Below are 23,351 nucleotides of genomic sequence, written 5' to 3' on the forward strand. Positions count from 1 at the left end.
TCAGATGTTTCTGACAATATTGTCAGAACTGACAAGATTAGCTGCATGCTTGTTTCTGGTGTGATTCAGCCTCTACTGCAGCCGACGAGCAGGGCTGCCAGGCAACTGGTATTAATAATGAATATGGCAGCCTCCATATCACTCTTACGTTGGGTTCACTTTAAGAAAAAAAAAGTTGCAGTGCTGGTCTTGAATCACAGTTGGCAGTTGGCGGAGGTGGGCTGGGTCTGGGAATGGAACTCCATTCTCTTGGCGACAAGTAACTATAGACTGCAACCTGCCAGAAGCCAGACAATTAATCTAAATATATGTATTGCGAAAACTTTTGTTCATTACTAAATCAAAAAAGTTTACTACATACTGCATATGCATTAACAAATGGAAGACTGAACTACTAGCACTTCCCAAGGTATAATTGGTTGCATTCAGTTTATGTGAGATTTGGTGTGAGGAGGACCCCTGGTGGTCATTCTCTGCACTGCAGCTTAGTGCACGGAAGGAAGGAGGACTGGCTGTTGTCACTGTCATGGGCGGGACGATTCAGTCATTGGGGAGGAGGAAGATATTTGGAAGTGAGATTGGAACATGTCTACGGCAGCGAAAGTGATCATCTGCCTGCTGAGGAATGATCTGCGATTTCATGACAACGAGGTAGATGATTGTTCAATGGAACTGCCTACAGCAGGCTATACAAACTTACTGCATAAAAAACTGTTGGTTCCCTAGTTATACAATGCTGTATATAGAGCTGGTTATACAATGCTGTATATAAAGCTGGTTATACAATGCTGAATATACAGCCGAGCTGGATATACAATGCTGAATATACAGCTGGTTATATGCTGAATATACAGCTGGATATACAATGCTCATGTATTCAGCTGGTTATACAATGCACGTGTGTGAAGCTGGTTATATAGTGCCACAATACAGAGCTGGCAATGTATATAGCAGCTGGTTGTAGAATGCTGTACATCGAGCTGGTTATACAATGAGTGGATGGTGCTAGCAGGCTTGTGTAAGAGGAGGGAGGGGTCACCTCACTGGGGATACACGTGCACTGTGTTTTCTTTCACTGAGTTGTGTTTCATAGTATTTTTTTTGTTTCATAGTAACTTGTATAAAATATTTTGGCCTTCATCTACTAAGATGAGTTAAACAAACAAAAAAACAACTACTAAAAAGAGGGTAGTTGCTTGAATCAGCCATTGAGAACCCTCAAGTTCTGTACTTCCTGGTCGGCGTGATTGGTGTCCTCTGACTTGTGCTCCCCGGTGACCCCATATGACGTAAGTGCGGTCATAAGGCACCCAAGTGGACATACTGCGCATGGTGCAGCCACAGCCGGGACAAGGTCCTCCAGCACCCAAGGCTGAGACACCAAAGTGCACCCCTCCATCCCTGCCACCCCAGCCGTCACACACTGATTGCTATTAGTCTAAGAAGCGCCACAGGGCCCACAACCTCCCCAACACCTTAATATCTAGTTACCTGGCTTGCAGTCACTGCTATGTATCCCCTTTTCTTATTTCTTTCTGCTTCAAACACAATTAGGAATGACAGCTGAATGAATTCTGCGCCCCCTCCTACACTGCGCCCTGAGGCTGGAGCCTCTCCAGCCTATGCCTCGGCCCGGCCCTGGGTGCAGCGTAGTATGCCCGGTTCGGAGGGCATTGACCGTGCCAACCAGGAAGTACGGTACTTTGATGGAGACGCAGGGGCACGGGAAATGTGGTAGGCACACACGCGCACACACACACACACCTTTTTGAAAAATATTTATCGCTTAGGTATCCATTAAGGGCTGTCTGATGTGCACACCCATGTATGCTCTGCAGCTGTGGGTGCTAGTCTACTTAAAGGGTCAATTAACCATTTCAGCCCGCGGGGATTTTTGACCTTAAGGTGCGTACACACGCACTACTATAGAGAACGACGGGTCCGTCAGACCCTCCCGTTGGGCGGGCTTTCTCCCGACAGTAGTGCGTGTGTGTACAGTCTGTCTGCAGACTGATAAGGCTTATCAGTCTGTCTAACAGACTGTACACACGCACTACTGTCGGGCGAACACCCGCCCGGCGGGAGGGTCTGACGGACCCGTCGTTCTCTATAGTAGTGCGTGTGTACGCACCTTTTTGCAACAGAGCAATTTTCACCTCCCATTCATTCGCTAATAACTTTATCACTAATTATCACAATTAATCTATATCTTCTTTTTTCTGCCACCAATCAGGCTTTCTTTGGGTGGTACATTTTGCTAAGAATAATTTTTTTATAAATACATTTTAACAGGAATATTAAGAAAAAAAACGGAAAAAATTCATTATTTCTCAGTCTTCGGCCATTATAGTTTTAAAATAATACATGCCTCCATAGTTAAAACCCACGTATTGTACTATTTGCCTAATAGTCCCGGGTATTACACCATTTAAATTATGTCCCTATCACAATGTATGGCGACAATATTTTATTTGGAAATAAAAGTGCATTTTTTCCATTTTGCATCCACTATTTACAAACTTAAAAAAAAATAAAAATAGAAATATTTCATCTTTACATGAATATTTAAAAAGTTTAGACACTCAGGCCCCGTTTACACTTAATCAGTTGCTCTCAGTTATACGGTAACTGAAAGGTCAACTAATTTTCAAAGTAAAGTCCCATGTTTTCCTATGGCACCTTTCACACTTCGCATTTTAACTGAAATCTTTTTCACAATGCACTGCTATGAAGAAGAAGAAAAAAGTGTACCAACTGATTAAGTGTAAACGGGGCCTTAGGTAAATATTTACTTATTTTTTTTTCTTCAATTTTATTAAACATTTTATTTGGGTATTTTTAGGAAGGTGGGATGTAAATAGTAATTTTTTATATGAATATGTGTTTGTTTGTTTTTTTTACATATAGATGTAGTTTTACTATTTGGCCACAAGATGGCAACCATGAGTTTGTTTACATTACGACACTCTAAGCCAAGGGTCCCCAAACGTTTTGCGTCGAGGGCCGGGTCAACATACTTCAGACTGCTGGGGGGCCGAAGTATACATAGAAGTCTTTGCGGGCCAGACAGTGATGCACACTAAGGTGACAACCTTCAGTCCAATTGGACAACAGTGTCACCTGATGTGGAATTTGATTGGAAACCAGCGAATTACTGCTTTCTGGCTTCATTCTATATGCGGACCACCAATATTTAAAGATGTAGCTAACCGCATCTATAATATATTTTGTGTGTGGGGGGCCGGTTAAAAAGCCTCAGGGGGCCACATTTGGCCCGCGGGCCTTAGTTTGAGGACCACTGCTCTAAGCGTAAGGGGGGACATAAGAGGCAGAAAAAGCGAGGCTTCCGAGAGAAGCCGTCGCTTTTTCTGCCATGGAAAGTGATCAATGATCGGGCACCATGTCCCGATTCATTGATCCCTGGGCTAACAAACCACGGCCCTGAAACACGCGTGCAAGGAGCGCACATGCAGCCTTTTAGACATATACTATATGCCCAAAAGGCTTAAATGGTTAAGGTGAGGCAGCAAGAAACCTCATAGGGAACAGTTTTCCAATCATGGTGCCCTCTACAACATGAAGTGTTTATATTCGGCTAAATAATGTGGGCTTGTTGATTATTATAACCTATTTGAAGGCTAATGCTAGGAATACACAATGAGATTTTCTGTCGGATTTACTGCCAGATTTCCAACAGGTCCAATCTGATTTCTGATAGATTTTCGGTTTACTGCTATGGAAAATTGATCGGAAAATCGACTCTCAAGTCTCATGAAATTTCACATTGTTTTATTCTGCTAGTAGAGAAAATGTCTGCACCACATCAGGAGGAATATGGGGACAATTCTCTACAAATCTCATCAATGTAAAAAAATTGGAGTGAAAAGTGACTCCAAAAGTAATTTCAAAACAATACCAAGTTAAGTAACTCCATGTTGTGGAAAGGTGGCTTTACAAGTAGTGACAAGGCTCTATGACTGGCTATTCAATGCAATCATTTTATTGAATTGAGTCTGTTCCAATATGCCCGATTGATGGAAAGTGGCCGATATCATGTTGAATCAACCAATGGAAGATATCGGTCGTTTGCACGGGAATTGGCTACTGTTTGCATATCATTCGACACTTTTAAATGCAGAGCATGGAGTCACAACATTTGGTCAGATTGATTAGTGAAAGTGAATTGCATAGGATATTGCTTGTAGTGTGTAGTCCACCCGTCGATCGACTTTCGATCAACCACACTGAAGTTGATTGCCCAATAAAGTCAATTGCTTAGTCGGTTGAATCAGAATTGCTAGATGTTTGGCTATTTTAAATTAGTAAAACTAAAGGTGGCCATACATGGTACAATTTTTCAATTAGATATTTTAGTTCGATTATTCTGTTAGATCGAATATAAAGATTTTTCCAGCATGTCCGATCATTTTTCCCGAAAAAACGGGATAATCGTTCGAATTTCTTGATCGAAAAAAAAATAAAAATATTTGCAACTTTCATTCAATTCGATCATTTAGATTGAATAAACGGGAAAATCGAACGTTTTTATTGTATCGTGTATGGGCACCATAAGAAAGCAGTTATAACGTGATGTCATTGTTTGTGTGTTGTAGGTGCTGTTGTGGGCAAGCAGGAATGCTGATCACATTATCCCCCTGTACTGCTTCGACCCAAGACATTATGTGGGGACACATTATTACAATTTTCCCAAAACTGGGCCTCATCGATTGAAGTTCCTGTTGGAGAGTGTGCAGGATTTGCGTGCCACCCTAAAGAAAAGAGGAAGGTGAGCAAAAAGGCTAAAGCTACGTACACACATGCGACAATGATCGTTCGTTGTGAACGACGAACGAACTTTTAATTGATGAAAGAACGACCTAAGTAAAGTTAGTTTTTAAAAGTGTGTAACGTTCTGATCATTCGAACGAACATTGCGCTTGCCGCTTGCACATAAAAATGAAAAGTTCCTTGGAGAACTAGCGAAAAGTGCATGTCAAGCCTAGTACGAACGACCGTTTTCCAACGATGTACTACTACTTTTGCAAACGATCGCCGTTGGAAAAAATCCGCCAAGCTAGATAGTTCGTTTTTAACGATCTAGCTCGTCCGTCGTTAGACTTAATGGTCGTTGGCTGCTTTTTTTTAAACGATCGTCGTTTTAAATGATTGGGGAACGATTGCTTCAAACGACTATAGTCGCATGTGTGTACGCACCTTTACACTTATATCGAGGGAATGGGGGTAATACAGAGCTGTAGTCAGTTAGTACTTCTTCCAATACCTGTAATAAAACTACAAGATACATAATATGGGAGTTTACTGACAGCAGCTACACATTTCCTTTTCCATTTCATTTTATAAGTTATGTTTGCATATTACTTATTTGCATTATAATATTTTTACAGTAATCTGCTATTGAGGCGAGGACACCCAGAAGGAGTCATTGGAGATCTTATCAAGCAGTTGGGTTCAGTGTCTGCAGTGGTATTCCAAGAAGAGGTATGTGCCCTTCTGAATCGCATTTAAAGCAGAGCTGAACTCAAAACTTCCTCTCTGCTCTAAAAGATAAGCAACAGCATAATAAACTTTAAAGAAAATCATTAACTTGTTACAGCTTATAGAGCTCCTACAGAAATGCTGTAGTGTAGTTACTTCCTGGGAGCAGAGAAAGGGCTAACCTCCTGTGTTTACGTATTAGCTTATAACTCGGCAGATACCTAAGAGCTAAAATTACACTGGCTTATTACTTGCAGAAAAGGGAGAATTAGACAGGCTGTTCTCTGTGAAACACACACAGGGTGGATTTCTTTGTTTTCCTTCTCACCTGTGCAAGAGATCAGGTCCACTTTAAAGTGTATGGACAGATTGTCTTGCCTTTGCTTCCCTCTTCCACTACATAAGACAGTGTATAGGGTTGATTTATGGGAGCATGTTAAAAATGCCATGCGCAGGTAATGCACAGCAATACCTGTGCCAGTTATGTAGCAGGCATTGGGCAAATTGCACACCTTGCGTTACCTGGGTAACACACGTGTTGCTAGTATCACACATGCATTACCATGAGTTGCTCTATTTGCATAACGCTTGCCACGTGGCTGGCGTGAGTAATGTTAAAATTGCCGTGCACACCCTGTGCGCAACACTTTTAATTTACCTTTGTGATAGAACTCCAGCGTGTCACAGGCATAACAGATAACAGGCTGAGAGAGTTAAAGCCTTGCAAAAAACTAGATGGTTTGGGTGTGTGTGTACATTGCCCCGATGTGTTGGTGAGATATCTGGGCTGGTGGCCTGTCTTTGTCGAGCACGGGCCAAGCCTATTTATTGTTCTCAAACTCATCCCCGCCTGCTCCATGTTGCTCTGTCATGTGCTGCGGCTGCTGTTGCTGGAGGGATCGAGTTCTGATCCTGCAGCCAGGCAGTATTAACTGTCCGTGTGTATGCAGCTTAGGTTAGAAGTGCATCCTTCTTACCTGATATTTTCCAAAGCAGTAATGGCAGAAAATGGTGTGAAGGAGGAGGGGGCATTAAACCATCTAAATTAATATTGTAGAATGTTACTGTATGATTGCTAGTCTGCTGGGAAGGGAATAAAGCCTTGTTAATACATTTATTTTTGCCTGAAAATAGGTTTTAAAGTAAAATATTTCAGTGAAATAATTCTGGAATAACTTTTAAGATGAAATCCAAGCAGACAGATTATATGTATGTATACCGGTAAGTGAAGTGTCTTACCTGTGAAAAGATCCTTAAAGTGAACCCGAGGTGAGAGGGATATGGAGGCTGCCATATTTATTTCCTTCTAAACGATACCAGTTGCCTGGCTGTCCTGCTGATCCTCTGCCTTTAAAGGTGGGTACACACTTGAGATAAAAGTCTTTGGAAAATGAAAGATCACAGACCAATTTTACCCCCTTCCATGTAGTATGAGAGCCATGCCTACACAGTCTATTCTATGGAGCTGAACTCCCCATCAGATAAAAATCTTTGCAAGATGCTGCACACAAAGATGCTGTAGACATGCAACAGATCAGTTCCTGCAAAAGATCCATTCCTGCAAAATGCATTCATAGTCTATGATATCTGCAGATCTCGTACACACCTTGTTTAACGAACAATTATCTGCAGATCAGATCCACCAGGATGGATCTTCAGATCAGCAGATAATTGTCTGATCTGCAGATGAATGTCCGTTAAACAAGGTGTGTATGAGATCTGCAGATATCAGACTATGAATGCATTTTGCAGGAACAGATCTTTTGAATGTGTACAGCATCTGTGTGTGCAGCATCTTGCAAAGATTTTTATCTGATGGGGAGTTCAGCTCCATAGAATGGACTGTGTAGGTATAGCTCTCATACTACATGGAAGGGGGTAAAATTGGTCTGTGATCTTTCATTTCCTAAAGACTTTTTTATCTGATGTGTGTACCCACCTTAATACTTAAGCCATAGACCCTGACAAGCATGCAGCAGATTAGGTGTTTCTGGCATTATTGTTAGATCTGACAAGATTAGCTGCATGCTTGTTTGTGGTGTGATTCAGACACTATAGATCAGCAGGGATGCCAGGCAACTGCTATTGTTTAACAGGAAATAAATAAGGCAGCCTTCATATCCCTCTCATTTTGGGCTTACTTTAAGGCTGAGTACACACTATACAATGTCCGCATCTATGTGACAGGAATTATCCTGTCATTCACTCATTTCTATCATGTCCGATCTGCCTCCAACCGAGAAAGGGAGCAATTTTGTGCAGTACTGATCTCAAAATCGATCCCCGATCGGAAGCAGATTGGACTTGTTGGAAATATCAAACGAAGGGAGATTTCCTGTCGATTTGATGGGAAAAATGCATTGTGTGTATCAGGCATAAATCTGTTGTATACATCATGTAATTTAGACAGGTGAGCCAATCTGCAGATCCAGCATAATCACTTAAAGGGATACTGTAGGGGGGTCGGGGGAAAATGAGTTGAACTTACCCGGGGCTTCTAATGGTCCCCCGCAGACATCCTGTGCTTGTGCAGCCACTCACCGATGCTCTGGCCCCGCCTCCGGTTCACTTCAGGAATCTCAGACTTTAAAGTCTGAAAACCACTGCGCCTGCGTTGCCGTGTCCTCGCTCTCGCTGATGTCACCAGGAGCGCATGGCGCAGGCACAGACCATACTAGGCCTGCGCAGTACACTGCTGGTGACGTTAGCGGGAGCGAGGACACGGCAACGCAGGCGCAGTGGTTTTCAGACTTTAAAGTCTGAGATTCCAGAAGTGAACCGGAGGCGGGGCCAGAGCATTGGGGAGTGGCTGCACGGGCGCAGGATGTCTGTGCGGGACCATTAGAAGCCCCGGGTAACTTCAACTCATTTTACCCTGACCCCCCTACAGTATCCCTTTAATGTGGAGGTAGAAAGAGACAAGCACTCCACACTCAGTAGAATAACTCAAGCTGCTAGAGGTTCCTTTTTTCCAAAAGGTTGTTAGAACAATAGTAAATATCCCTTGGCGCTATGTTACAGAGACCTGCAACCACCCAGTGCACAATATACTGACAGGTGGCCGTCACCACGTAAACCAAATACAAAGTGTCATATCTCCAATCCACAAAATAAAATCTAATGTATTTAAAACCAGTTTAAATACTCACATTGTGGGTCCATGCAAATAGGACCCTGGTGCATAAACACACCTTCAACAATAGTGCACATAAAGTGCTAAGTACAAATAAACAGTAAATATAAGTATAGAATTGCCCACTTCTCCAAATGCCAACCAGGTTTCGGCCTTCTGGTCTTCATATGTCCCCTGACAAGGGTGGAAGGATGAAACCCGGTTGCGATTTGGAGAAGTGGGCAATTCTGTACTTCCAATTACTGTGTATTTTCACTTAGCACTTTATGTGCGCTATTGTTGAAAGTTTGTTTGTGCACCACGGTCCTTTTTGCAAGGACCCACCATGTGAGTACTGGTTTCTGGACCTGTTTAAACTAGTTTTAAATACATTGGATTTTATTTTGTGGATTGGAGATATGACCATTCGTATTTGGTTAATGTGTGACGGCCACCTGTCAGTATATTGTGCACTGGGTGGCTGCAGGTCTCTGCAACATAGCGCCAGGGGATATCTACTATAATCAGTCCCGCCCCTCCCCCTTCCCAGTGTGAATTCAGCAAATTGTTTGGCGAGTCCACGCCCAATTTTTGAACACAGGCAGCCGTAATATCCTGGCTGGGTATACACAGCTTGATTCTGAGCCATGAAGAGGGCTCGATAGATAATTTCCGACATGTCCGTTCACCGTTCCATCGTTTTGCCGCTCAATTCACCATTTAAGTTAATTGAAAAAATATAAGAAAAACGAGCGGAAGATAAGAGAATTGAGCGGGCAAAACGATCAGGTGCAGAACTGAGTGCCAGAATCGACCCGGGTATTCCCAGCATTAAGTTTACCTGTAATGGATAACTAGACACTATATAATGTTTTTTATAGTGAGAGGACTAGGTTATCCTAATCTGCCTAGCTGTACAGAATTCTGATTCTTCTCCCATTTGGTATCTGTATCTTTAGGCCACCAAGGAAGAGCTCGACGTTGAAAAGTCCGTCACAGATGTCTGTAAACGGCATGGAGTGAAAGTTCAAACCACCTGGGGCTCCACATTGTATCATCGGGATGACCTTCCATTCAGGCACATTTCCAGGTAGAGCCATCCGTGCAGATAACATATGTCCACAATACCAGAGAATCTGGCTTGTTGATTTCAGTGGTTGAATGTAATTGCTGCACCTTTCAATGTACACGTGATGGTTCGTAAGTGTTTCAGGGGATAGTTCATCCATAATCATTAAACAGGCTTGCTGATTATCTCTCTGCTGAGTAGCTTGTGCTGTCCTGTGGAGAGGGGAGGGAGGGCGACAAACAGGAGACGTTCTCCTGCAAGCTACAGTGAGAACTACAATATTTGTTAAAGGCAAACCTGTGACGAAGCCTCTGGTCCAGCAGTTTCCCAGGGCCATTTCTAGCCCTCTGTTGCTGCCCAGGAGCCTTTTTTCTTCTTGTGGCCATACACCCATTTGTGTACAAGAGTATCCATACTGGCCATACGCAAGTTAGGTCTACGCATGCAGACCATATACTGTGCAACAATTGGTAAGTTGTCAATAAAGTTTAGCAGCACTCCATCAATGTCCGTTCCATGCACTTGCAAGAAGACATGCTAAAGACAGTGCATTAATGCCTCATTTTAGGGTCATCAGTTCATGCACACCCGTATACACACTGCTCACCAGATATCGCGCAATTGAGGCTTTACACAGTGACTGTTCAACAGCCAGGTCAGCATCTGCAAGGAGTTTGTATGTTCTCCCCGTGTCTGTGTCTGTTTCCTCCGGGCGCTCCGGTTTCCTCCCTAATCTCAAAAACATACAGATAAGTTAATTAGCTTCCCCCTAAAAATTAGCCCTAGACCAGGGGTCTGCAACCTTTAAGACATAAAGAGCCACTTGGACCCGTTTCCGAAAAGAGAAAAAAACTGGGAGCCGCAAAACCATTATAAAACAAATCTAACACTGCATATATTGTTTCTTACCTAAATGCTATATACAGGATCAGATATGACCCCAATATGCACAAATCGTTAGCAGATATGACCCCAATATGCACAAATCGTTAGCAGATATGACCCCAATATGCACAAATTGTTCGCAGATATGACCCCAATATGCACAAATCGTTAGCAGATATGACCCCCATATGCACAAATTGTTAGCAGATATGACCCCAATATGCACAAATTGTTAGCAGATATGACCCCAATATGCACAAATCGTTAGCAGATATGACCCCAATATGCACAAATTGTTAGCAGATATGACCCCAATATGCACAAATTGTTAGCAGATATGACCCCAATATGCACAAATCGTTAGCAGATATGACCCCAATATGCACAAATCATTAGCAGATATGACCCCAATATGCACAATCCTTCAGCAGATCTGACCCCAATATGCCCAATCCTTCAGCAGATCTGACCCCAATATGCCCAATCCTTCAGCAGATCTGACCCCAATATGCCCAATCCTTCAGCAGATCTGACCCCAATATGCCCAATCCTTCAGCAGATCTGACCCCAATATGCACAATCCTTCAGCAGATCTGACCCCAATATGCACAATCCTTCAGCAGATCTGACCCCAATATGCACAATCCTTCAGCAGATCTGACCCCAATATGCACAATCCTTCAGCAGATCTGACCCTCATATGCACAATCCTTCAGCAGATCTGAACCCAATATGCACAATCCTTCAGCAGATATGAAAAGAAAAACCCATTTACTCACCTAGTCAGAAGACCTCCTGTCACGATCTCCTCCGGTCCCGACCTCCTTGTGGCGCGCAACTCCCACGATCCTCTTCCTTCCCAACGTCACGTCCTGCCTGCATTACACTGCAGGGCTACGGGAAAATGGCCGCCCTAAGCCCCGCACTGCACCGGTCCGGCGGCCTCTCTGATAGGCTGCCGGCCAGCAGCAGCACACGTCACACGCGCGCCGCAGCCACTGACACACATTACTTGAGCCGCGGCCTAGGAGCCGCGGCAAAGGTGAATAAGAGCCGCATGCGGCTCTGGAGCCATGGGTTGCCTACCCCTGCCCTAGACTATGATACATGCACTACATGATACATACATAGTCATATGAATATGGTAGGGAATAGATTGTGAGCCTCTCTGAGGGACAGTTAGTGACAAGACAATATACTCTGTACAGCGCTGCGTAATATGTCGCCGCTATATAAATACTTAAATAAAAGTGACAGTTTGGTGTCCCAGCTTTACTTGAAGGCAGTTAAACATCACTTTAAAGAAAGAGAGCATCCACTCATAGCATACCAAAAGTTTTAATACCACTTTAAAATCAAGGATGAACTCAAAAGCATCTATAGAGTTAACTGCATGTAAGAATATTTGTGGTCATCAGGACAGGGCTCCTGCAGTGCCCCTCATCCCCCCGGTCTTCTGATCCTCCTCAGCTGTTTTCCGCCTGGGTGATCGAAAAGCTCCTTCCCTCACCATGTGATAACACGCTCTGGTTAGCTCCGCCCAACGTGTTTCATCAACAATTAGACTAATCAGAGGCCCCTGATGAGTCTGACTAATTGATGATGGAGTGCCGCTGAACTCTATTGACAACTTACCAATTGTTGTGCAGTAGACGGGCTCCATTTTTGAACTGCTTTTCAAAAAAAAATAAAAAAAAATTGTACTGTGCTGTGCACCCACAGAACAGTGGGACTTGAAGGATTGTGCTTTGATGTGAAGGTTTAGCGCTGCTGTTCTTCTCAATTAAGGTCTACGCATGGCCAGTAGAACAAGAACAAAGCACTTGTGCTCATAAAAAAAGCCATGCATAAGTTACTTAGTTCTGTTGGGCATGTGCAGATCTGCTTGTACACGTCTTGTTGAATATTGTAAGAGGGACCCTACGCTAGAACGGAGGTCTGCAGGAGGCTGCTCTCCACTGAGGCAAGTATCTATTTTTTATTTTTGCTTTAGGTACACCTTAAGCAAGGGGGGGGGGGGGGGGGGAGGGGGGCACTTTTACACACACTGGATGGTCACTAAAAATGATCATGAATCATAGATCAGAGCAACTAAAATCTAAAGTGTGTACGTAGCTTAGACGCTCCTTTGTACATTACAGTTAGGAGAGGTCCTGTCACTCTGGAGTAAGCAATGATTGGGAAAGCCTAAGCCAGATGAGCATTGTTGTTACTAGGAAGATTCATCCTAGTTGCTGCAGAAGCTCTCTGACCTGGCCATAGATGGTTGGATTGAGTGATGATCATCTAAGCTTTACATAGTTTAAAAACGGATGCCTCTTTCAATCCTGCTGCTGTGAAATAGTCTGAATGCTACTGGTGGGTCTATTGGACCAGCAAGGCTTTGAGTGGAGAAATGTCTACACTGACTAGTGGAAAGCTTTTCAGCTTCTTAATAAAAGCTCTGTAGACAAATCTTGCATGAAGAATCTCTGAAAGCGATTGTTACAAGTGGATGTGATCTCATTGTGTCTGCAGCTTACCCGACGTATACACCCAGTTTAGAAAAGCTGTAGAAACTCAAGGCAAAGTGCGGCCATCCCTTGAGATGCCAGAGAAGTTGAAGCCTGTTCCGCCAGGCCTGGAAGAAGGACCTGTGCCTACAGTAGAAGACTTTGGGCAGCAAGGTAAGAATATTGTAGTAGATAATGACTGCCACAGTTTCCATGCAAATTATTCTGTATATTACCTTAACTCAATCACAGAAGAAGCCAAAATCTAAAGCATAGTCTATGTCGCAGGCCAAATTTTTATATCCGGATTTAACATTTATTTAACATTTTTCAAACTAAGTGGCGTAACTATAGTGATTGGGGGGGGGGCTCTCCTCTCCATTCTGCAGAGTAACACAGTGGAGCAGTTTAGTATTTACCCTGTATAACCTAGATGTGTCAGTATTTAAAGGGACACCGAGCAGTGCAGAAACTATGGAAAGATGCATAGCATTTTAAAGCTCTCTTTCTCCTCTTTCCAATGATATATAATCCGCTGCCCTACGCCTTTTAATTTTCGCTATTTTCGTGATTGAAATTGCTGCGGCCGTGATTTCGATCGCGAAAATAGAGAAAACTAAAAGGCGTAGGGCCATGGTTTAGGTGTCGCCAGAAAGAGGAAAAAGAGAGCTTTAAAATGATATCCATCTTTCCATAGTTACATTGTATTACACAGGGCGACTTTTTCTGCTGAATGGAGCAGCTGACTTTGAGAAAAAAGTCGTCCTGTGTAATACAATGTAACTATGGAAAGTTGGATATCATTTTAAAGCTCTCTTTCTCCTCTTTCCGGCGACACCTAAATCGTCGCTCTACGCCTTTTAGTTTTCTATGGCAGCGGTTTATATATCATTGGAAAGAGGAGAAAGAGAGCTTTAAAATGATATGCATCTTTGCATAATTTCTGCACTGCTCGGTGTCCCTTTAAAGGTATGAGTTGGCAACCCTGGGGGGCATGGGGGTCTTGTAGGTTATTGCTGCACCTTGGCTCAATCTGACAATCTTTCAATCAGAAACACTGTTACCAGAATGCTCCTCTGGATGGGACGGAGTCACTTACAAAACGTTTGCTACAAAAAGAAGGCTATTGATTGTGATGGCAGTTACGATAGCAAGTGGATCTCAGGCCTAATTTTGCAAAATTCGATTAAGAGTTTAATGAAAGCTTGTCCATAAATTTAGCTGAAAATGTCAACAGTCACATGACTGCTCCTTTATATCTCCCTCCTTGGGTCTGGCTCTGGCTGCTGTTCACTGCATTCTGGGCATGGCCAAGTTTCTGCTCACCATCCTTCCCACTCAAGTAAGAAATAGGGGGCATAGCCGGACTGCACATTGAATTTGGTCTTTTGCCGTTTTCAGTCTTTTTTAAAGGGGTTCTTCCGCGAATGAGGAAAAAAATAAAGTGGTTTATGCATAAACTATTAAACATCCTGCTAAAACAGTGTAAAAAGTTTTTTTTAAAAAAACAAATGGTTTCATCAATACAACATGTAATGTAAACCGTGACGGATGAAGGCTGGGAGGCTTGTTAGGGGTGGTTTTTTTTTTTTTTTACTTTCTTTTCACAACCATAACTCCTGCCTAAGTAGTTTTCAGTGGTATAACCCACTTCTAGCAGGAGTCGCTGTTATAGCCCTAACTGACTGATCTCCCCTGAGCTGCTGAATATGTGTTTACATTGTTGCTAGGCAACCAGAGAGTGCAGAGACTCCTTTGTGAAAAAAAGAGTCATAAGCTGCTGGGAGAATGAATCAGTCCTATCTACACCATATGATTCTTTATCAGATTCGATTCAATTTGATTTGATTCAATCTGACATGTCCGATTCATGATTCAATTCAATTTGAATCGAATTGAATTGAATCATGAATTGGACATGTCAGATTGAATCGAATCAAATTGAATCGAATCTGACAAAGAATCATATGGTGTAGATGGGACTGATTCATTCTCCCAGCAGCTTATGACTCTTTTTTTTCACAAAGGAGTCTCTTCACAGCCTTTCCTTGCCTAGCAACAATGTAAACACATATTCAGCAGCTCAGCGGAGCTCAGCCGTTAGGGCTGTAACGCAATTGCTGCTAGAAGTGGGCTATACCACTGAAAACTACTTAGGCAGGAGTTATGGTTGTGAAAAGAAAGTTAAAAAAAACACACCCCTAACAAATGGATTAGTCTCCCAGTCCGACATCTGTCACTGATTACATTACATGTTGTATTGATGAAACCATTCATTTAAAAAAAAAACAAAAAAACTTTTTACACTATTTTAGAAGGATGTTTAATAGTTTATGCATAAACCACTTTTTATTTCCTCATTCGCGGAAGAACCCCTTTTAAGGCATTTGCAAGCTCTTATTCATAGACCCATAACAACAATATAGACTGGGGGAGGGGGGTGTTTAACGAACGGAGTATTAAAATCAGGTCCCACCAACACAGCATGTTGTGTAAATTTCACACAAATTCTCCCACTTGTGTGTGCATGAGCTTACATGCACAACATGCTTTATTTGGGATTATTAGCTAGCAATGTTCCGTCTGGACCCAGAGGAATGTAACCGCTGCCCCCTCCTAGCATTAGGGCTGGAACCCACAGGAGCGCTTTTGGCAGCGTTTTGGCAGCACTGCGATACGCTAGCAGTTTGCCAAAACGCTGGGCTAATGTTAATGGATGGGGCAACTTCCACAGGAGCGTTTGCGTTTCCCAGAAACGCAAACGCAGGACCTGCAGCATTTTGGGAGCGTTAGCGCTTCAATGTAAAGTATTGAAACGCTAGCAGAAACGCTCAGCAAAACCTAAACTGAGCGGTTTTGGTAGCGTTTTGCGGTTAAGCACACTGTAACAAAATGAAAAATAATTCACAGGACCAATCAGGATCAAAACGCAAAACGCTAGGCACCCGCTGGGGAAAAAAATACAATGTTGCAAAACACGACCAAAAAACGCGCATGAATCCGCTTGCAAACCGCTCAGACAAAACGCTAGCGGTTGCGTTTGCGGTTTTCAGTGGGTTCCAGGCCTAAGTCCAACCCTGAGATATGTGTTTCATCAATGCTGTTCACTAAATGAAAATAACTGCATTACTTCTCATTGCTTGTGTCCTATAGATCCCTTAACAGACCCGAGAACAGCCTTCCCTTGCAGCGGAGGGGAATCTCAGGCCTTACGAAGGCTGCAGTACTATTTCTGGGATTCGGTAAGTCTTTTTGGCTCCAGTGACAGCCAGTAATTATTGTGCCTGAAGCCTAGCTCCTCCCTTTTTTAAGGCGGTTTCACATCGTGTGTGATTCTTCAGCGATTGTGCTGCTATTGTCACTCGCCAGCAAGCGCCACATTGCTAGTGCAGTGTCTCGCTATGGGAGCATTCACACTGCAGCATCTCCAATCCCAAAAGCGATATACCGGTGTATAGCACTTTGGGAGTTATCGCAGAAAAATCTCAACAGAATTGCTAAAAAAAATTGCGATATTTGGACACTGAAGCGAAAAAAACTATTATGATTTGTATGTGTAGTACAGCTAAGAAATAAAACATTAGGAGCAGAGACATAAGTCTAATGGTTCCAGTACAGGAAGAGTTAAGAAACTCCAGTTATCTATGCAAAAGAGCCATTGAGCTCCACAACTTTCAAAGTCGCAGAGAGCTCTGTCTTCTAAAGCTTGTTATCTCAACTGTCAGTCACTGTATTTTTTCTTTTTCTCTCCAGAGGACAGTTCAAAAGTTCACTGGCCTGCTCTGTAAAATCATTTAGAATGTGGAGTAGTGTATTAACTGCAAATATTAGAGAATGATGCAATGTTATAAAAAGCACTATATAACTGAAAATAAATATGAGAATATTTTCTTTGCTACTGATGTTCTAGTAATTATCCGTACTACACAACCAATTCATTATATCATAATTTTTTTTTACGTTTCAGTGTATCTTTAATCGTCATGTGCCAAAAACACTCCATACTCACAATTGCTACTCTTCGTACTTATGCTTCATACACACTTGAGATAAAAGTCTTTGCAAAAGGCAAGATCACAGACCAATTTTACCCCCTTCCATGTAGTATGAGAGCCATACTCTACAGTCTATTCTATGGAGCTGCACTCCCCATCAAATAAAATCTTTGCAATTCTGCACACAAAGATGCCCGTACACATTCAAAAGATCGTTATCTGCAAAAGATCTGTTCCTGCAAAATGCATTCATAGTCTATGAGATCTGCAGATCCTCATACACACTTGGTTTAACAGACAATCATCTGCAGATCAGATCCACCAGGATGGATTTTCAGATTTGCAGATGATTGCCAGATATGCAGATGAAGTCTTTTAAACCAGGTGTGTATGAGGATCTGCAGATCTCATAGACTATGAATGCATTTTGCAGGAACAGATCTTTTGCAGATAATGATCTTTTGAGTGTGTACTGGCATCTTTGTGTAGAGCATCCTGCAAAGATTTTATCTGATGGGGAGTGCAGCTCCATAGAATAGACTGTAGAGTATGGCTCTCATACTACATGGAAGGGGGTAAAATTGGTCTGTGATCTTTCATTTTCCAAAGACTTTTATCTCAAGTGTGTATGAAGCATCAGTATGTGGTTGATTTTATTGTATGCAGGGCCTTCCACTTCTGAAGTCAAATAAATAAATAAATCTGCATATGTCCTTTGTTAAGATAATCAATGAGATGCTTAAAGAGACACTGAAGCGAGACTAAGTCTCGCTTCAGCTCTCATATATAGCAGGGGCACGTGTGCCCCTGCTAAAACGCCGCTATCCCGTGGCTAAACGGGGGTCCCTTCACCCCCAACCCACCCCCCGCAAAAGTTGGTCGGAAAATGGTCGCTGGTAATATTCTTCCTGGAGGCAGGGCTAACGGCTGCAGCCCTGCCTCCAGTCGCGTCTATCAGACGCGCATCGCCGCCTCTCCCCCGCCCCTCTCAGTGAAGGAAGACTGAGAGGGGCGGGGGAGAGGCGGAGATACGCGCTGACAGACGTGCGTGGGGCAGGGCTGCGGCGGTTAGCCCTGCCCCAACCAGGAAGCGCTCCCCCGCATTACGGAGGGGGTTTGGGGGGACAGGGACCCCCGTTAAGCCGCGGGATAGCGGCGTTTTAGCAGGGGCACACGTGCCCCTGCTATATATGAGGTCTGAAGCGAGATCTATTCTCGCTTCAGACTCTCTTTAACATTTTGTGGTGATGCAAATTTTATGTGAATATGATGTCCCTCTATGCAGCCTGAAATTGACGTAGCTGGTGATTTTGATTGGTCTGAATCCAAGCTGCATAGATTTGCATAAACTATCATAATTTGCATCAATTTAAAAGTAGCATCTCATTCGCCATCTGTAGTCCTTCATAATTCTGTTTTTGTTTTTCTTTTGTACCTGTCTCATTCCCTTTTCTACCACAAGAGGGAGCATTGACATTTACAATATAACTTTTTTTTTTTTTTTTTTTTTTTTTTTTCTTTGCAGAACCTTGTTGCTTCTTATAAAGATACAAGGAATGGACTTATAGGAATAGATTATTCAACCAAATTTGCTCCATGGTATGTGCAAAATAAATCTTTGCTTTATATCTTTTAGTGCTTATCATTTTCTGCCACCACTTTACAGAGAACATTCAAAAAGTCACTTAGGAGCTTTTCACACTAACAGCGTAAAGCGCCAAGTGCATTTTTTATTGCTTGATTGAAATCATAAAAGTGCAATTACCAAAAAATTGCATTGCAAAATTGTGTTTTACAGTGTGAAGCAGCCCTTATGCTAGGTACACACAATGCCATTTTCTGACAGATTTACTGTCACCTCGATTATTTTCAACATGCCCGATTTTTCTAATGATTTTCCGTTCACATCTATGAAAAATCGATCGGAAATCAGATCGGACATGTTGTAAATAATCGATCTGACAGTAAATCTGACAGAAAATTGCATCGTGTGTACCTAGCATAAGTGGTTTGACAGTTAGCTAAGCAGTGAGCCAGACTTAGTGAGTACCTTAGATCAGTGTTTCTCAACTTTTTCGAGCCAAGTACCCCCTATCGCAATTCAGTTTGAGCCAAGTACCCCCTACCAAGTGCCGCGCGCACGTGTGTGTGTGTGTGTGTGTGTGTGTGTGTGCGTGCGTATACACCCCCCAGGTATTGGTGCCCCCAGTATAGATAGCGAGGTATAGGTGCCTGCTCCAGTATAGGTGCCCTCAGTATAGCTAGGTATAGGTGGCCCCAATATAGCTAGGCATGGGTGCCCCCAGTATAGCCAGGCATGGGTGCCCCAGTACATCTAGGTGTGGGTGCCCCCAGTATAGCCAGCCATGGGTGCCCCCAGTATTGCTAGGTATGGGTGCCTCCAGTATAGCCAGGCATGTGTGCCTCCAGTATAGCTAGGTATAGGTGCCCCCAGTATAGCTAGGTATGGGTGCCCCCCAGTATAGGTGCCCTCAGTATAGCTAGGTATAGGTGGCCCCAGTATAGCTAGGTATAAGTGCCCCCCAGGATAGGTGGCCCCAGTATAGCTAGGAATAGGTGCCCTCAGTATAGCAAGGTATAGGTGCCCTCAGTATAGCAAGGTATAGGTGGCCCCAGTATAGCTAGGTATAGGTTCCCCCAGGTATAGGTGCCTTCAGTATAGCTAAGTATAGGTGGCCCAAGTATAGCTAGGTATAGGTGCCCCCAGTATAGCTAGGTATGGGTGCCCCCCAGTATAGGTGCCCTCAGTATAGCTAGGTATAGGTGGCCCCAGTATAGCTAGGTATAAGTGCCCCCCAGTATAGGTGCCCTCAGTATAGCTAGGTATAGGTGGCCCCAGTATAGCTAGGTATAAGTGCCCCCCAGGATAGGTGGCCCCAGTATAGCTAGGAATAGGTGCCCTCAGTATAGCAAGGTATAGGTGGCCCCAGTATAGCTAGGTATAGGTTCCCCCAGGTATAGGTGCCTTCAGTATAGCTAGGTATAGGTGCCCCCAGTATAGCTAGGTATGGGTGCCCCCCAGTATAGGTGCCCTCAGTATAGCTAGGTATAAGTGGCCCCAGTATAGCTAGGTATGGGTGCCCCCCAGTATAGGTGCCCTCAGTATAGCTAGGTATAGGTGGCCCCAGTATAGCTAGGTATAAGTGCCCCCCAGGATAGGTGGCCCCAGTATAGCTAGGAATAGGTGCCCTCAGTATAGCAAGGTATAGGTGGCCCCAGTATAGCTAGGTATAGGTTCCCCCAGGTATAGGTGCCTTCAGTATAGCTAGGTATAGGTGCCCCCAGTATAGCTAGGTATGGGTGCCCCCCAGTATAGGTGCCCTCAGTATAGCTAGGTATAAGTGGCCCCAGTATAGCTAGGTATGGGTGCCCCCCAGTATAGGTGCCCTCAGTATAGCTAGGTATAGGTGGCCCCAGTATAGCTAGGTATAAGTGCCCCCCAGGATAGGTGGCCCCAGTATAGCTAGGAATAGGTGCCCTCAGTATAGCAAGGTATAGGTGGCCCCAGTATAGCTAGGTATAGGTTCCCCCAGGTATAGGTGCCTTCAGTATAGCTAAGTATAGGTGGCCCAAGTATAGCTAGGTATAGGTGCCCCCAGTTCAGCTAGGTATGGGTGCCCCTAGTATAGCCAGGCATGGGTGCCTCCAGTATAGATATGTATAGGTGCCCCCAAGTACAGCTAGGTGTGGGTGCCCCCCAGTATAGCCAGGCATGGGTGACGCAACTTCCTGATAAACAGGAAGCAGCGTCATCGCTAACAGAGAAGAATCTCCGGCGTGGAACGCGAAAGTAAGTCCACGTTCCTTTTACCATGCCGCCGGTGTTAATGTGTCGGAGGGGGAAAGCGCTGACGGGGGAGCCCAGGTGAGGGAGGGGGGAGTGGACCCCCTCCCCGCCGCTATGTGTGAGCATGCTCCCCCGTTTTGCACTGAGTCCCCCTCCTGGCTGCGTACCCCCGGCTGGGGTCTCGCGTACCCCCTGGGGTCCGCGAACCACGTGTTGAGAAACACTGCCTTAGATGAGTAAAAGCATTTATACTTACTTGGATCTTCTTCCAGCCCCAAGGCCGTGGGCTCCCTCACTTCTCTCTGGGCCTCTCTGCTCCTTGACTGGCTTTCTTGATATATTTGCTCTGTTGTGCATGTGCGGCCCTTTCTGCACCTGCTCAGTACTGAGCAGACGCAGGATGCTCCCGGCCAAGGTGGGGCATGCATGACTTAATTTGTGACAGAGCGCAACTGAGCAAATGTACCACCAGGACAGCCAGCCAGATCAGATTGGCTCGGTAGACGGCAAGAGAGCCCACGGCGTGAGGGGGGGCTGGGCTGGAGGAAGCCCCAGGTGAGTATAAATGCTTTAATTTTATTCATCTCACCTTTCTTTTAACAAATCAATTCAAAGTTAGATTGTGATCAAGTGATTACTACAAAAAAAAATAAAAAAAAATCATCGAATAATCATACTGGCCAAAAACCTTGTACTATAAAAGATGACAGTTGTCATGGTGATCTCTCAGCTTCTGGGTCTTGCATACTTAAGAGTATTATAGACTATGTACCTATTAATGATATATTAGTGCTTCTAAGGTAGTAATGTTGTCCATTGTTCAGATTTACTGTGGGATAGGTAACCAGTGATCCTGTACAATATCACAGATACGAAAACCCAGACAGACAGTGCTGCACAGAGATATAGCTGTGGTTTCACTATGATCCTAGCCACACCACAGATGTATACTGTAAGGAAGAACTTGGCACAGGTTATTCTTGAATATTTCATTTCTTCTGGCTTCCAGTTCTAGTGTGAGGGTAGAATTGTGATATTTGAGAGAATTAGCTGTAGAATGTCTTGTCCAGCATGAAATATTTATCAGTGTTTTGCTCAGCTTTTGTCTACTTGTTTTCCAGGCTTGCTTTGGGCTGCATTTCCCCCAGATATATCTTCGAGCAGATCCAGAAATATGAGAAAGAACGGACAGCAAATCAGAGCACATACTGGTAAGAGCTCCAGGCTGATTCTCCTGCGTACAGCAGATGGGCTTGATCTAGACCTGTACCTGTCTGCGTTCAAAGCTTCACTGCAGTACAGGGATGGTCAGTGAGAAGCAATTCATTCTGGGGTGATGCGGGATTAGGCACCTTATTTAATGCAAATATATGCAGTTTGAAAAAGGACCAATTGAATCCCTCCTCTGCTTCATTTTGATCTGTTTTCAAGCTGTGTGAATTTCCATAGAATTATTTGCTTCTCATTGACAATTGTGTTGGTGCAAGCATCACATAGGTCTGAAACCTAGACATGCTTAGTTCAGGTTGGCACCGCCTCTGGCTTATTGAGAGGAAATATGTAGCTCCTCTAATTTTAAGTTATAAAGGAGGTGCTAAAGGGGGTGTGGCAAACAAAACTACAAAATTGGATAACCCTTTGCTTACTCACATGAGTTACCGATTACCCAGCTAGCTCATGGTGAACCAGAACTCCTAGGAGTGTGTAAGGGGCTACAAAAGACCTTTCGTCTTACTCACATGTTTATGCTTTCATGCAAATCGATCTTCCAGGAACCACTGCTGTCCCTACAGCTAAGTTAAAACCCGGAGTCTTTGTTGCAAAAGATGTCTTCTCTTTTGTAGTCACATATGTTTTGCAGAGGCTCCCCAGAATTTGTATGTGTCCTGACTCTGACCCTATAACATGCATAGTGCAAGCATACAGTGCAGCCATTCTAAAGATTATGTAGGGATGGCAGTGGTTCCCGGATGATTGATTTGCATGTGAGTGTGCAAAGGGTTAACTGATTTTCCTAATGCTAATAAAGCTCTTCCTCTTGTACCATTCAGCTGTAGTTTATAATAATAATGTACACCCAGGAAAAGTATTTTCCAATCTACCAGGAGGTTTTTCTGCTTTTTATAGTTTTATAATGGGGGTAAGACCAGAAAGGAAGGTGTGTTTTATAGCATAACCCAGGAGTTCCAAATTACTAGGAGATGTATTCTAAAACCTAGGTTTCCTTGGCACAGGGGGCTCTTGATCTAGATGTAGTCAATTCATTACAGTAAGTTGTTTGTTTGTTTTTTTAGTTTTGTTTGTTTTTTTTTAATTGAAAAATGCAAAAGCATATATAAACAAACCTGAATGACCTACCCAACCTAAGGGCTCGTTTCCACTAGGGGTGATTTGCAGCATTTTCCCGCATGTGAATTCAGATTGAAATGAATAGCTTGCTTCTGAATTTGCATGCAGGGAAAACATATGTAGTGCCTGCAGCATTTAAAGTGCC

General features: G+C 43.6%; 1 protein-coding gene across 1 annotated transcript in view; it reads left to right on the plus strand.

Moving 5' to 3' along the window:
• The first annotated feature begins 523 nt into the window (after window positions 1-523).
• LOC137519656 (cryptochrome DASH) overlaps window positions 524-23,351 on the plus strand; it is a 56,671-nt gene continuing 33,843 nt past the window's right edge. Inside the window, exons 1-8 of the mRNA XM_068238627.1 lie at window positions 524-651; window positions 4,614-4,786; window positions 5,406-5,499; window positions 9,568-9,698; window positions 13,080-13,228; window positions 16,208-16,296; window positions 18,575-18,648; window positions 21,979-22,068. Of these exons, the coding sequence (XP_068094728.1) occupies window positions 586-651; window positions 4,614-4,786; window positions 5,406-5,499; window positions 9,568-9,698; window positions 13,080-13,228; window positions 16,208-16,296; window positions 18,575-18,648; window positions 21,979-22,068 (866 nt within the window). The 5' untranslated portion in view covers window positions 524-585. The remainder of the gene's footprint in view (window positions 652-4,613; window positions 4,787-5,405; window positions 5,500-9,567; window positions 9,699-13,079; window positions 13,229-16,207; window positions 16,297-18,574; window positions 18,649-21,978; window positions 22,069-23,351) is intronic.

Source organism: Hyperolius riggenbachi, chromosome 5, assembly GCF_040937935.1.
Source record: "Hyperolius riggenbachi isolate aHypRig1 chromosome 5, aHypRig1.pri, whole genome shotgun sequence".
Classification (NCBI taxonomy): Eukaryota; Metazoa; Chordata; class Amphibia; order Anura; family Hyperoliidae; genus Hyperolius; species Hyperolius riggenbachi.